At 35.7% G+C, this 16,637-nt stretch overlaps 1 protein-coding gene across 5 annotated transcripts in view; it reads right to left on the reverse strand.

Annotated features, from left to right (window-relative positions):
- The window catches only part of ANO4 (anoctamin 4), a 428,017-nt gene that overhangs the window by 12,690 nt on the left and 398,690 nt on the right, over window positions 1-16,637 (reverse strand). For all 5 annotated transcript variants that reach the window (XM_086712549.1, XM_086712550.1, XM_025926582.2 and 2 more), the window contains 3 exons: window positions 11,764-11,916; window positions 10,635-10,782; window positions 4,516-4,635 (listed from right to left, as the gene is read on the reverse strand). In XM_086712549.1, coding sequence (XP_086568675.1) covers window positions 4,516-4,635; window positions 10,635-10,782; window positions 11,764-11,916 — 421 coding nt within the window. The remainder of the gene's footprint in view (window positions 1-4,515; window positions 4,636-10,634; window positions 10,783-11,763; window positions 11,917-16,637) is intronic.

Below are 16,637 nucleotides of genomic sequence, written 5' to 3' on the forward strand. Positions count from 1 at the left end.
TGGGGCTGTCCAGTTTTCCCAACACCATTTATTGAAGAGACCGTCCTTTCTCCATTGTCAATTCTTGGCTCTGTTAGAAATTAATTATGCATGGGCTTATTTCTGGGTTCTCTGTTCTGTTAATCTATATGTGACTGCTTTATGACAGTACCATACTGTTTGGATTACTATAGCTTTACAACATAGTTTGAAATCAGGAACATGATGCCTCCATTTTTGTTTTTCTTTCTCAAGATTGCTTTGGATATTTGAGGTCTTTGTGGTTCTGTGCAAATTTTAGGATTGTTTTTTTCTATTTCTGTGAAAAATGCTATTGGAATTAGGAATTGCACTGAATCTATAGATTAATTTGGGTAGTATGGACATTTTAACAATTCTTTAAAAAAATTTTTTTTTACTTTTAAATTCAAGTTAGTTAACATATAGTGTATTCTTGGCTTTAGGAGTAGAACCCCGTGATTCATCTCTTATATATGAGACCCAGTGCTCATCCCAACAAGTGCCCACCACCCATTTAACACATCCCCCTACTACCTCTTCTCCAGCAACCCTGTTTGTTCTCTGTATTTAAGAGTCTTTTATGGTTTGCCTCCCTCCCTGTTATTATTCTTCCTTCTCTTTCCCTATGTTCATCTGCTGTGTCTCTCAAATTCCACATAGGAGTGAAATCATGTATCTGTCTTTCTCTGATTTATTTTGCTTAGCTTAATACACTCTAAATCCATCCTTACTGTTACAAATGGCCAGATGCCATTCTTTTTCATTGCTGAGTAGTATTCCATTGTGTGTGTGCGTGCACGTGTATACCACATCTTCTTTATTCATCAGTTGATGGGCATCTGAACTCTGCATAATTTGGCTATTGTTGATAGTGCAGCTATAAACACTGGGGGTGCATGTGCCCCTTCAAATCAGCATTTTTGTGTCCTTTAGATCAATACCCAGTTGTGCAACTGAAAAGATGCTCAACAACACTCATCATCAGGGAAAAAGAAATCAAAACCATAATGAGATACCACCTCACACTTGCCAGAATGGCAAAAAATAACAACTCAGGAAACAACAGATGTTGGTAAGGTTGTGGAGAAAGGGGAACCCTTTGGACTTTGGTGGGAATGCAAATAGTGCAGCCACTTTAGAAAACAGTATGGAGTTTCCTCAAAAAATTAAAAATAGAACTATCCTAAAAATTGTTCTAAGCCATGAGCACAGATTATCTTTCCAATTATTTATATCTTCTATTTCTTTTATCATTGTCTTACAGTTTTTAGTATACAGGTAGGTATTTTACCTCCCTGGTTAAATTTATTCCTCGATACTTTATTCTTTTTGATGCAATGTAAATGGAATTGTTTTCTTAATTTCTCTGATAGTTTGTTATTAGTGTATAGAAAAACAAATGATTTCTGTGTATTGATATTGTATCCTACAAATTTACTTAATGTTTGTTAGTTCTAGCAGTTTTCTGCTGGAGTCTTAGGGTTGTCTATATATAATATAATGTCATCTGCAAATAATGATAATTTTACTTCATTTCCCATTTGGACGCATTTTACATCTTTTTCTTATCTAACTGCTCTAGTTAGGACCTACAATACTATGTTGGATAAAAGTGGCTAGACTGGGCATCCTTGTATTGCTCCTGATCTTAGATGAAAAGCTGTTAGCTTTTTGCCATTAAGTATGACATAGCCATGGGCTTGTCATATATCGTCTTTATTATTATGTTGAGGTACATTTCTTCTATACTCAGGTTGTTGAGAGTTGTTATTGTGAAAGGACGTTGAATTTTGTCAAATGATTCATCTGTTGAGATGATCATATCATTTTTATATTTTATTTTGTTAATGTGGCATATCACATTGATTGGTGGATGTGGAATCACCATCCTTGCATTCCTGGAATAAATCATTGATCATGGTGTGTGGTCCTTCTAATGTATTGTTGAATTCAGTTTACTAATATTTTGTTGAAGAATTTTACACTTATATTCACCATGGATATTAGCCTGTAATTTATTTCCTTGAGGTGTCCTTGCCTGGTTTGGGAATTAGGGTAATGCCAGCCATGTAAAATGAGTTTGGAGGGGTTTCCTCCTTTTCTAGTGTTCGGAAGATTTTGAGAATTGGTATTAATTCTTTGAATGTGTGGTAGAACTCATCAGTGAAGCTGTCTGGTCCTGGACTTTTGTTTGTTGGGAGGTTTTTGTTTACTGATTCAATCTCTTTACTAGTAACTGGTATGTTCCAATTTCCTGTTTCTTCTAAATTTGGTCTTGGTAGTTTGTGTGTTTCAAGAAATTTGTCCATTTCTTCTAGGTTGTCAAATTGTTGGTGTATAATTGTTCACTGGTCTCTTATGATCCATTGTTCTGTAGTGTCAGTTATAATGTATCTTGTTCCAGTTTTTTCCCCAGTCTTCTTTTTCTTGGTGAGTCTAGCTAAATGTTTGTCAATGTTGTCAATTTATTTATATTTTCAAGGAAGCACCTCCTGGTTTTATTGATCTTCTCTATTTGTTTTTAGTTTCATTTTTCCTCTGGTCTTTGTTACTTTTTCCCTTCTACTAACTTGGGTCTTCATTTGTTCTTTTTTTTTTTTTTTTTAAATTCCTTGAGGTATAGTTAGGTTGTTTGAGGTTCTTCTTGTTACTTGAGGTAGGCATTTAGTGCTATGAACTTCCCTCTTAGGATTGTTTTTGCTGCATTCCGTATGTTTTGGTATGTTGTAATAATTTCCAAATGTCTCAAGCTCTGTCTGATTACTCCTTGACTTCTTCTTTGATTCATTAGATGTTTAGTAGCATGTTTAATCTCCACATACTTGTGATTTTTTTCCAGTTTTCTTCTTGTAATTTATCATTTATACCATTGGGGTCAGAAAAGATGCTTGATGTGATTTCAATCTTAAATTTATTAAACTTGTTTTGTGGCATAACATGATCTGTCCTGGAGAATGTCTCATGTGCACTTGAGAAGGATGTATTCTGATGCTTTTGGATGGAAAGTTGTACATATGTCTGTAACATGTTGTCTGGGCCAATGTTACTTTATTGATTTTCTGCATGGATGATTTATCATTGATGTAAGTGGGGTATTAAAGTTCCCTACTATGGGTGAATTGCTATGCATTTTTCCCTTAGATTTATTAATATTTGTTTTATATATTAGGTACCCCTTTGTTGGGTACATTGGGAGAAATGTCGTATCTTTTTGTTGGATTGACTGACCCCTTTATCATTATGTAATGATCTTCTTTTGAAAGTCTATATTTAGAACACACAATATATCCCAACTTTCATTAGGTTTTTATTTGCATGTGATTATCTTTTTCCATCCCTTTACATTCAGTCTGTTTGTGTCCTTACATCAGAAGTGAGCAGCGAATAGATAGGTCTTGTCTTTTTATCCATTCAGCCATTCTATGTCTTTTGATTGAAGAATTTATTTGTATTTAAAGTAGTTACTGATAGGTATGTACTTACTGCCATTTGTTAATTATTTTCTGGCTGTTTTGTAGTTACTCTCTGTTCATTTCTTTTCCAGCTCTCTCCCTTTATGATCTGATGGGGTTTTTTTAGTGGTATGCTTATATTTCTTACTCTTTCTCTTTTGTGTATCTATATATTTTTTGCTTTGTGGTTACCACAACCGTGGTATATGCTGTTACATATAATAACAGTCTATTTTAAGTTGATAATTATTAAAACTTGATCACGTTCTAAAGCTCTACATTTTTGTTCTCCCCCTAACATTTTGTTTTTCATGTCGCAATTTCTATATTTTATGTATCTCTTAACTGATTATTGTAGTTATAAGTATTTTTACTACTTTTGTCTTTTAACCTCATACTAGCTTTATAAGTGATCATTCCTCTTTTTTTCCTATATATTTACCCGTGAGATTTATACTTTCAACTGTTTCCTTGTTACTAATTAGCACCCCTTCATTTCAACTTAAAGAAGTCCCTTTACCATTTCTTGTTAGGCTGGTCTAGTGGTGATGAACTCCTTTCCGTTTTGCTTGTCTGGAAAACTCTTTATCTCTCCTTCAATTTTGAAGGACATTGTTGCTGGGCAGGGCATTCTTGGTTGGCAGATATGTTCCTTTCAGCACTTTGAATATATCATGCCACTCCCTTCTGGCCTATAAAATTTCTCCTGAGAAATCTGACAGTTTTACAGGGGTTTCCCTTGTATATAACAAGTTGCTTTTCTCTTCCTGCTTTTAATATTCTTGTCTTTAACTTTTGACCCTTTCATTATAATGTCTTGGCGTGGGTCTCTTTGGGTTCTCTTGTTTGGCTTCCTGGATCTGGACATCTCGGTTCCACCCCAGAGATTCTGTTTTAATTTTCTAGGTCACAGCCCTGGTCAAGAGGAGTTTTAAAAATCTCCAATGGATGTTAATGCATGATCAAGATTGAGAACCACTGCTTTAAACTGCTCAGTCAGAAAGGACTGTCTGAGCAAAACCTCCCCATGGTAGAGTCAGCACAGGTTAGGCTGAGTGCTCACCTGCAGTACTTGAGAGGAGTCCCCGAGAACTCACTGCCATCAGACTCAGGCTCAGATCGGTTCTCAAAGTCAGAAATTCGAAACACAGATAAGCTGGCATTCACATAGCCAACCATGCACCTGTAAGAGAAAACAAATGCTATAATTAGATCTCTGATCACTTCTGCATCCAATTCAATAAAGGCTCTACTTCCTAGAAGCTCTTGCACTTGTAAATGCCTTTAGCTGGCTCTGCCTTGTCACAAGCACTCAGGGCACACCGAAAAATCCTGGGTATGTGAAATCAGGAACAAGTCATTCTTTTATTCTAGTACTTTTTGTTCAAAATCATCATATAGAACATCACTGCACCAATCACTACTTCAGCGAAATAGGTGAAAGACAGCATTCATAATCAGTACAAATTATAGGCAAGTCACTGCTTCTTTCCTTGATGATATAAACACACATGCACATATAAACACATTCCTTTATTAATGAATATCTATATTCTCTCATAATGTCATGAATGTGACTGGTGTGACCATGACTCCCTCCCAACTCACATCCCTTGCTACAGTCATGATAGACTACATTCTCTGTCATGCTTTTGTTCAGGTTGTCTTTTCTATTGGGATTCCCTATTCATTTCTTTATAAGTGGAAATAGTGCTCCTTTTCCAATGACCAACTGAAATGGCACGCTTTCTGGGAAGATGTCCTAATCCTGGCCAAAAAGCTCATTCCCTCCTCTGTATGGTGCTGCACTTAACTTCACCATTACCATACAGCTTGTGCTAGAGTTGGCCGCATACATGTAGGTCTTCTTTAGATTGTAGTTGTTTTTGGAGAACAGGTGTCCTAGGTATTTTTGTATCCTAGGATGGTCTTATGTAGTGTAGGAATCCAGTAAATACCAAATTCAATTGATTTCATATGGGCATATAGACTACTGCCTATACATCGCAGGGATAATAAGCTTCCTGAGGACACAGCTTCCATTCTCTACTGGGAGTTAGTATATTATAATACTAAAAACTTGGATTAGAGGGTCAGATTGTAGCTCTTCTGCTTTCTAGTCATGCAAATTCAGCAAGTTATGTAACTTCCTTAGACAACCACAGGGCCTACCTAATAGGGTCATTGTGGGGATTAAATGAAATGATACCTGTAAAGCAAGTGTGACAGAGTGCTTAACCTATAGCAAGATCTTAATTAAGTGTGAATGGCTATTATGAATTTTATTTATTTATTTTTACCTTGCAGGAGGTCAACAAATAATTATTAATTTAATGAGTAAATCACAGCTTTCAAATTCCCTTCATTAACTTGTCTGGCATGATTACTCCAAGCTGCTGAACACCGAACCAAAACAATGACACAAACACAGTACTGAGACCACATGAGTTCTGTATGTTGTCTTGCTCAAGACAAATCACTGGGGTTTTATCATGGCCTTAAAAAAATGAAGCAAGCAGAAAGACCCATTTGTCAAGTCACTCATGGATGAAACAAATGGTCAGTGGGTGTGTAACATGCCTTAATCCAACTGGCAGGAGGTCTCCCCTACAACTCATCAGAAGGACAATTTGGAACTGCCTAGAACATGACATGAAAGAAAATTAGTGCCTTGATTATTAGCTGTCACAGAGAGGGAGCCAGCTTTTGTGAGCTATAGAATATAGCAGAGTCTTCTCAAGACCCAAACAGTGAGAAAGGAAAGTTCCTCTGGAAACTGGCAGAAAACAGACCCAACACTGAAATGAAATATTTACAACCCCTCCTGCACTCTTTCTTATCTCCCAAAGCAGCCCTGTGGCTTTATTAAGATTAAAGCTGCAGTTTGATGGCTGCTCTGTCCAAAAACTCAATTGAGAAAAGTCTAAATTTAAATAAAATACTGGTCTCATGGACAATACCCAGCCTTCAAAATAAAAAGGCTATATCTTTGAACTATTTATTAAGCATATTCATGTATTGCCAGTCATAAATCCAAGGTGAAAATATGCCTTTGGTGGTCCTGTACTCCTGTGTATAAAGCATCACACATGGACACAGTCCATGTATGTGTGTGTGTGTGTATATATATACATATATACATACACACACACACACACACACACACACACACACACACACCTAGTTATCAGCTGTGTAAGTCTCCCTTCCATATCCTTTCCATAATCAGGGAAGAAGAGGGACTGCTAATACTGAACTGGCTAGGCATTTCTCGAAGTCTTTTCACTGTGGTAGAATCTTCGCTATTGTCCATAATAAGTAGTTGAGGCAGTCATCAAATCAGGGAAATGAGATTTCCCACAGTTCACTGTATGAAGTTTAGCCAGTGGCATTCATGTGTGAACTCAGTGACCTACTGTTACAGCAGGGAGGCCACAGGCAGTGGCAGATCCCATCTGTCCCTGTTTGCTAGCAGGAGATCTCTATACCCTCACTGTGACCCACTACCAGCTGCCAGTTAGAGGAACAATGAAGCACTGACGTTCAGGCAGAGGTAAGAGATACAGAGAGGAAGGTATCAGACAAACAAAGAGTTTCTGTGAATATAAAATAATGAAGTTAATTTTCTTAAGGGGTTGGTAGGTGGCCTCTGAAGGTACTTCCAAAAAAGGAGATTCAGAAAATATCTTACGTAAGGGTAGCATTATTTAAATTAGGATGCATACCTCTTCCAAGTAACTTCTGCAAAGACCACATTCATTTAAATGTGAGAATAATGGTTTTAAAACCATTCATGACTAATTGTTTCAATCCTTTACTACAAGGAAAAAGATGAGCGAGTAGTAATCACTAATAATCAGTTTTAAGGGAAAGAACAGAACCAGAAATTGACTTTTGAGTTTGTAGATTCCTGACCAAAATTACTGCAGAGTATCTTTGAGTTTTGCTATTCATTTGCCTTTGAGGTTTTACATATAGTGACACAAATGGCATGGGGATAGGACTCAAATGATGAAAAAGCTAGGAGAAATCAGATCTGGTTTACGCATTTAAAGTCAAATGTGCCTTATAGATAAATGACAAATTTATATATTAACTTATCTATAGATACTTAGGCTAATGAGATGATGACAGAAGAAAGTGGAATTCTGACTTATTGCAATAAAAATGCCAGACATCATGAAAAAGGAAGATTCAATCTCTGTACAGTAGGCTTTATGTTTTTAAATACAACTTTGCAATTGGTGATGTTGATCTATTGGATTATAATTTGCAAAAATATCTTGCAAACTAAGTAATGTATTTGTGATTCATTCTGTGACAATTTGAGAATTGTGTCCTTGATCAAGTCTCTAACTCCTTATGATACCACTATTTATACACGAAAATCAGCTTTGGTTTAGATCACTAAATCAGATCTATACCTCACAATAGTCCTAAGGCCTGCATATATCTTTAGAGAATGTTCCACAAGTCTAGCCTGATAACAACAGTAATTAGTTTCTCACATTCAATGGATGGGTAGGGGAGCTCAAAATGGTTATTTGTGCTAGGTGAAAATAATTTTAGTTGATTAAAATTTAGTTCTGATTAACAGAACAATTTTATAGTATACAACTTCAACTGTGCTTTGTAATTTCTGTCTTCTGATGCATACCTGGAGGAGATTTTAGTTCTCTAAGCACTTTTCTAAAAAGGTTTATATGAAGATCTCTTGAAAGAGACAGTGACTTCATTTTACAAACCATAAACAATCTGAGCAGGGGCATTGGTCCAGGAATCCACCTACTGTAGGCTGTAATCAAAAGGAAGGAATTTCTTGAGAGGAGAGATGAAATATTTGAAACATTCTCGTGTACCCACTGTGTGGAGAACATTGCCTCAAATTATGGCATTCCTTTCATGTTCAGATCTGGCTGGAAAAGGAGAATGTCTTCCCCTCTATGCCACTGAAGATGCATTCCCTGAACACTCATGACAGTAGGAAGACTGCGGTTGGAGAGCACATCCAGGGAGCAGTTGAGATATCCTGTCATAGGGACAAGGGGCATGTGAACTGAGTGACTCTGGATATATGCATGAAATTATCCTTGGGGAAGCCAGGGAAAGCTGAAAAAATGGTGAGAATTCGGAGAAAGGTAGTTGGTTTGGTTGCAGTACTTTTGATTTAGAGTAAGTTTCAGTTGAAAGATGGCATTTCTACAGGTGCATTAAATCATAATAAATTTGAGGACATACTACCTCAAAAGCCTTAACATTCTAAATTTTGACAATGCTGCTCCCCTATTAGTTAAATCATTTCTAAAGAATTTTTATCAGGAAAAAAACTTAAAAAGGATAATAGAGTAGTTGGTGGGGCAGAAAATAAGATTCATGAAGAAATGAATACAAATGCAACTATTTGAAAACAAGAAAAATGACCAATGGATTAGAAGATGGAAGGTAGATCTATAAATATTGAAAGTGGCAGAAGACTCCTAAGTGAAAGAGAAAAGTTATTTATAAAAAATAGCTCATGGGAGCCTAAGAAAACTGAAACAAGGAGGCTATTAGGGAAATTTTAAACCCCATGAACACTATCTTAAATCTAAATTGTCAACATTCTAAAGCTTTGATTCACTATCATAAATGTACATATATGTTTCCACTTTATTTTTGGGTTCCCCCAAACCAAGACAGGTTTCATTCTATTTGGGGGTGGAAAAGAATTTAAATAACCAATGGAATGTAAACCCCTGGGAGTTCTCTCCTGTTAGATGAGCTGTTTGACAATTTATTGGCAATGGCCCTAGGGCTGTTTTGTTCAGGATGGAGAGCACTGTATGAGTCTAGGCTTTGCCTTCATGTGGGTTCTCATAGGTACTCTGCCTTGATATTCTGGACTTAACCTCTAATCTCTTTCTGCTCTTCAAAGTGAGGGTAATAATGCATGTCCCACTCCTAGGGTTGTTTTGAGAGTCAAATGCAAAACAGATGGGAAAGTGATTTAAACAAAGGCAAGCTTTTCCAGGCTCAGTCAAGCAGAGAATGTTGGCATCAGTTACAATTAGAAAGAATATGTGAGTAGTACAACATAAGTCTTTAAATCTCTTAAAATGGGATGGCATGTTCACTTAAAGTTGCTAGATAATTAGTGTCTAATGTCCACATGGTTATTATTGTAAAGAACTTTATAGAAGCTTCTTCAAATAGCTGGAATGTAGGTTTTATTACATTCAGCTGTCCATGCCTTAGAGTACTTATGTAGGATTAATAATGAAATTGGACCTAGACCAGGGGTGCATAAATTTGGCTGACTTGATTTGGTGGCACTTTACTCCTTGGGGCTAATTGAATCACAGTGGCTATACAGGATTAGTTTAGTTCTGAAAGTAAACCCAAAGGTAGGGCTGCCTGTGCAGGTAATCATAGCCCATGTGGGATGACTTCTGGGGCATTGAAAAGACTCCCAAACATATCCTACTCTGACCTACAAACCTCTAAATTCTACAATTAGAATTGATTATTTTTACTCTAGCCAAACAGGTATTTTTCTCCCACTAAAGTATGTTAAGAAATCTAGGGGCATGCTATAATTTTGCCTGGGCTTTACCTGATGAGAAATACCCAGAAAGCCCTGACTTTTGGGAATCACTTAGGTGATGCCATAGAATTGAATCTGCCTGGGATCATATATACATTGGTTAGGTCAGTAGCCAGGAAGGATTACTTATTCTACAAATACTTATTGAGTATCTATAGGGTATTTATCATGTGGTTGTATATTTCCCATGTAGAATTTGCAGAATCTCCATATGATGATACAAGAGTAATCAGATTATAACTGTCCTCTTAAAATAAAAATGGTATAACTATACTATATCATGTGCTATTTTTTTGTCTACACACATTAGCATACCACACATTTCTCAATTCATAGTGGGCACAGGTCATGGGTAGGGGAAATGATTAATTGCTGCTCTCGCACCGGATTCCACCTAAAACTTGTCTGACCTATATTGACCCCACCTCTTCAGGATGTGTTTTCTTTGGCTAAAAGCATCATCATAATTTCACCTCCCTCCCCCACTCCCCACCATTCTAATCCTGGGTTACTCCAGTGCAGAAGCTTCTGTCTGAGTGAACCAGCATCACACAGTGCATAGGAAATGGGATTTCATGATAGTTTTATGACAAACTTACTTTTGTCCAGCTTCTCCTTGACCTGCACAAGGTCCATACTTATAAGCATACACCAAGCGAGGAATAAAGTCAGATGTTATTGCTATGACAAATGCATTTGTAATAACAGAGAGAATTCCAATGCCTTCAAGAATTCCATACCAAATTCCTATTCAAGGAGAAGTGTTATATTAGTTCCAGACATAACAGTAGAGATAATAAACACAAAAAACAACTGGGGTAAGTAATTTCAATAGTCCTTTCCATGGATCCTTACATCCCAAATACTGACACTTGTAACCAACAGTAAGAATTTGTACTTGCAGATATCTTGTCACTGAAGGAGTTCCTGTGGAAGTACTAATGTTCATCACTTAACAACTCAGTCAGGATCAGACTTAAGTCAGAGAGTTCTGGTCAATGATGAGGCACCAATATGCTAGCCAGTAAGATGGGCACTCACACTGTCAAGCCAATACCAGCCTGGGAGCTCCTGAAGCATGCTGACATCTGTGTGGGCCCAGTCCCTGTTGCATTGGCCCAGGGTAGGTGCTCACTGAATGTGTGTTTGTTTCATATGGAAGTTAAAGAACACTGTGAGCCAAGTGTATCCACATTCAATTCTCTTCTGTACACATTGGCTAAGTGCCTGCTGCCTCTGTACTAAGAACTGGATGCAGAAATGAATCAAAGGTGGTCTCTGACCCCAGGCAGTTCTCAAGAGGCTGCATCTGATTCAACTCAGCTTTTCTCATCAAAGACCAAAGGCCATCTCTGTCTTTAGAAAAACTGGATCATGATTTCTGTGACTAAGGCAAACGTTTAGGGGAAGGGTAAAACAAAGTAAAGCAAATGGAGGATTACTTTAAAAAGGATGTAAGTGATAAGTCAATATTTTAGATTCCAAGTTCTTAAGATAGAAATAACCAAACTGAGAATCTATTTAAGCACAAATTCTCTAGTACCAGAAATAATAAATTTCTGAAAAGGTAGCTTTACTTGTCTAATATTATTTAAAGCTAACATAATTATTCTCTTGCAAGAATTATTAAGTCATCTTACATGGAAACCATAAGTAAAAATCTAAAGTTGGTATCTGATTTTATCCACTAGATGGTTAATATCTTAAAAAAATTCAAATCTAACTTACCTATGTCTTTGGCCCTTGAAGCTAAAGGTCGTCTCCACTGTGTGACAAATTTGTAAGCATCAAGTCGGATTTCAATTATGTTGTTCAGTAAGGCCAGAAGTGGTGCTAGGGGAAAAGCTGCCACAAAGATAGTTGTGAATCCAAACTGAAGAACTAGAGAATAGAAAAGGAAAAAGAACAAAGAGTATTGGTTTTCTATTACTATTTTCAAAAGGATAATAATCTGAATGTGTCCATGTCTTCACCCATATTTTTCCCAATATAGAAGCACAGGAAACATCTCTACAGAAAAATGGCCAGGACACTGGAGAAACAGGCACTTCCTGGGCCTGAAAGTAATGACATCCTAGGAGAAATGACCATACCTAAGATGCAGATCTTGTTTTCTAAATACCATTTTCTAATAAATGGAACAGAGGTCCTTGAATAAATGTTTGATTCTAGAGCTATAGCAGGGAAAATACAAGGGGAGTCTGGAATATCTCATGATGTTAGGAAGTCCTTGAAATAGAATGGGGAACATATCAGTAGAACACAGGACAAACTTGAAGAAGCTACCAATAGCCAAAGCTGGAACAATATATACAACAAAATAGATAATGATAGTATTGAGTTACAATCCAAAGACTAAGTATATAAGTCCATACTGATATAAATAACTGAATAAATGGGGGAGAAGGTATAGCTCGTCCTTATGGCAGAATTTTAATTAGCAAATTAGAAAACAAATGTGTAAAAATAAATCTAAAGGAATGTTAAAAATAGAAAATCACTAGTGGTCAAAAACATCACAATAGTAATTGTTGCAGGCAAGAATCACCAAAGAATGATAGTGAAAAAATAGGACATTTGTATATTCTCAAAGTATCTCCCTTCATGATAGTAATTACAAAGGGAAAAACATTATCCTTACCGTGGAAAAACCTGGTAGCCATCACCTTCACCAAGTAAATATTACCAATAATAAGACATATTGACATCCCATACCACTATATGATGTACTGAGGTGCGTACATCATTTCTGTGGTGTGGTATGGACATTTCCACCACACTAATTCTTCCAATCCACGAACACAGGATGTCTTCATTTGTGTTTTCTTCAGTTTCATTCAGCAAAGTCTTGTAGTTTTCATTGTACACATCTTTCACTTCCTTGGTTAAATTTATTCTTAGTTATTGATTTTGATGCTATTATAAATGGAACAGTTTTCTTTATTTCTCTTTCAGATGTTTCATTATTAGTGTATAGAAATGCAAATGATTTCAGTTGATTGTATATCCTACAACTTTACTGAAATTGTTTAGTGCTGACAGTTTTGTTTTTGTTTTGGTTGAGTCTTTGAAATTTCCTATATGCAAAATCATATCATCTGCAAATAGTGACAATTTTACTTTTCTGATCTGGATCCCTTTTCTTTGTCTTGCCTAATTGTGCTAACTAGGACTTCCAGTACTATATTGAGTAAAAGTAGGGAGAGTGGACATTCTTGTCTTCTTGATCTTAAAGAAAAGCTTTCAATTGTTCTCCACTGAGTATAACATTAGATTTAGGTTTATCATGTATGGCTTTTATTATTTTGAGGGATGTTCCTTCTATACCCAATATGTTGAAAGTTTTTATTTTTTAGTTTTTATTTATTTTTAATTTATTTTTAACATTTATTTATTTTTGAGATAGAGAGAGACAGAGCATGAACGGGGGAGGGTCAGAGCGAGGGAGATGCAGAATCTGAAACAGGCTCCAGGCTCTGAGCTGTCAGCACAGAGCCTGACGCAGGGCTCGAACTCACGGACCGCGAGATCATGACCTGAGCCAAAGTCGGCCGCTTAACCGACTGAGCCACCCAGGCGCCCCTTGAAAGTTTTTATAATGAGAAGATAATGTATTTTATCCAATGCTTTTTCTGATGCTATTGAGATAATCATATGATTTTTATCTCTCATTCTATTAATGGATTACAGTTGACTTGCATATTTTCAACCAACCTGAATCCCAAAGATAAATCCCATGTGGTCATGATTTTTGAAGTAAAGAATACATTAAGATGATTAGTTTGCTAATATTTTGTTGAGAATTTTTGCATTTATATTTACCCATTGGCCTTTAGTATCAGGGTAATGTTGGCCTCACAGAATGAGTTTGGAAGTTTTCTCTCTTCTATTTTTTGGAATAGTTTGAGAAGGATTGGTATTTTTCTTTACATGTTTAATAGAATCCATTAGTGAAGCCACATGGTCCCAGGGTTTGCTGTGGTGGGATATTTTTTATTATCAGCTTATTCTTTACTTGTTAGTGGTCTGTTCAGATTTTCTATTCCTTCTTGATTTGCTCTTGAGGTTGTATTTTTAGAAATATATCCATTTCTTCTGGTTACCTAATTTGTCAGCATGTAATTTTTCATTAGAGCCTCTTATTATCCTATGTATTTCAAAGTACCTGTTGTATTATCTCCTTTTTCATTTCTAATTTTGAGTCTTCTCTTTTTCCTTAGTCTAGATAAAGGTTTGTAAATTATGTTTACTTTTTCAGCACATCATCTCTCAGTTTTGTTGATTTTGTCTATTGGTTTTCTGGTTTCTATTTCATTTATTTCAGCTCTGATATTTATTATTTCCTTCCTCCTGGTAACTTTGGGCATAGTTTGTTCTTTTTTTCTAGTTTATTGAGGTATAAAGTTAGGTTATTTGAAATCTTTTTAATTTCTAATATATGCATTTATTGCTATAAATTTTACTTTCAAAAACTGTCTTTGTTACTTCTGGGGAAGAGAGCAGAGTAAAAGGATCCTAAGCTCACCTTGTCCCCTGGATACACCTAGATAACACCCACATCAGTGTAAATAACTGAGAAAATGACCCAAAGATGGGCAGAACAGACTTTTCACAACTAATCATACAGAAGCCACATAAAAAATGGAAATCAAAGAGGAAATCAAAGAATACATGGAGACAAATGAAAATGAAAATACAATGATCCTAAATCTTTGGGATGTAGCAAAAACTGTTCTAAGAGGGAAGATTATAGTAATATAGACCTACCTCATGAAGTAAGAAAAATCTCAAACAAGCTAACCTTAAAATTAAAGGAGCTATAAAAAGAAGAACAAACAAAACCCCAAAACCAGTAGAAATAAAGAAAAAAGATTACAAAAGAAATAGAAAATTAAAACACATTAGGACAAATCAATGAAACCAGGAGGTAGTTCTTTGAAAAGATCAACATAAATGATAAACTTTTAGTCAGACTCACATAAACAAAATCAGAAAATGAAAAAGGAGAAATAATAACCAACATCACAGCTATACAAAAGATTATAAGAGAACATTATGTAAATTATATGCCAACAAATTGGACAACCTAGAAGAAAGGAATAATTTCCTAATATATAATCTCCTAAAACTAGATCAGGAAGAAATAGAAAATTTGAACAGATTGATTACCAGCAATGGAATTGAATCACTAATCAAAAACTCCCAACAAACAAAAGTTCAGGACAGATAGACTCACAGAATTCTACCAAACATTTAAGGAAGAGTTAATTTCTATTCTTCTCAAACTACTCCTAAAGATAGAAGAGGAAGGAAAACTTCCAAATTAATTCTATGAGGCCAGAATTACCCTGATACCAAAACCAGATAAAGATATCACAAAAGTGAAAACTATAAGCCAGTATTTCTGATGAACACAAATGCAAAAATCCTCAACAAAATATTAGCTAATCAAATCAAATAATACACTAAAAAAAGCATTCACCATGATCAAGTGGGATTCCTGTGATACAAGGGTGGGCTCAAAATTCATAAATGAATCAACACAATTCGTCAGTGAGACACAGGGTAAGAACCATATGATCATTTCAATAGATACAGAAAAAGCATTCAACAAAATCAAATATCCATTCATGATAAAAAACCCTCAACAAAGTAGGTTTAGGGGGAACGTATTTCAATATAATAAAGGCTATATATGAAAAACCCACAACTAACATCATACTTAATGGGGAAAACTGAGACCTTTCCCCCTACAATCAGGAACAAGACGAAGATGTCCACTCTCACCAATTTTATTCAACATAGTCCTGGAAGTACTAGCCACAGCAATCAGACAAGAAAAAGAAATAAAAGGCATCCAAATTGCTAAGGAAGAAGTAAAACTTTCATTATTTGCAGATGACATGATACCATATAGGGGAAACCCTAAAAGCTTCACCAAAAAAACCCTACCAACCAACACTGATAAATGAGTTCAGTAAAGTTGTGGGATGTAATATCAATATACAGAAATCAGTTGCATTTCCATATACTAATAATGAAGTAGCAGAAAGAGAAATTAGGAAAATAATCTCATTTACAATTGCACCCCAAATAATAAAATATCTAGGAATAAACTTAACCAAGAACATGAAAAACCTGTACTCTGAAAACCATAAAACTTTGATCAAAGAAATCGAAGATGACACAAATGGAAATATATTCCATACTCATAGATTGGGAAAATTAATATTGTTAAAATGTCTATACTCCCCAAAGCAATCTACAGATTTAATGAAATCTCTATCAAAACACCAAGAGTATTTTTCCTAAAACTAAAACAAATAATCCAAAAATTTGTATGGAATCACCAAAGACCCCCAAATAGCTAAAACAATCTTGAAACAGAAGAACAAAATTGGAGGCATCATAATCCCAGATTTCAAGATATACTTCAAAGGTACAGTAATCAAAACACTATCGTACTGGCACAAAAATAGATACATAGATCCATGGAACACAACAGAGAGTCCAGAAATAAACCACAATTACATGGTCAAATAATCTATGACAAAGGAAGAACGAATATGCAATGGAAGACAGTCTCTTCAACAAATGCTGGG

This window comes from Puma concolor, chromosome B4 (genome assembly GCF_028749965.1).
Source record: "Puma concolor isolate L17-30 chromosome B4, mPumCon1.1.hap2, whole genome shotgun sequence".
NCBI classification, from domain to species: Eukaryota; Metazoa; Chordata; class Mammalia; order Carnivora; family Felidae; genus Puma; species Puma concolor.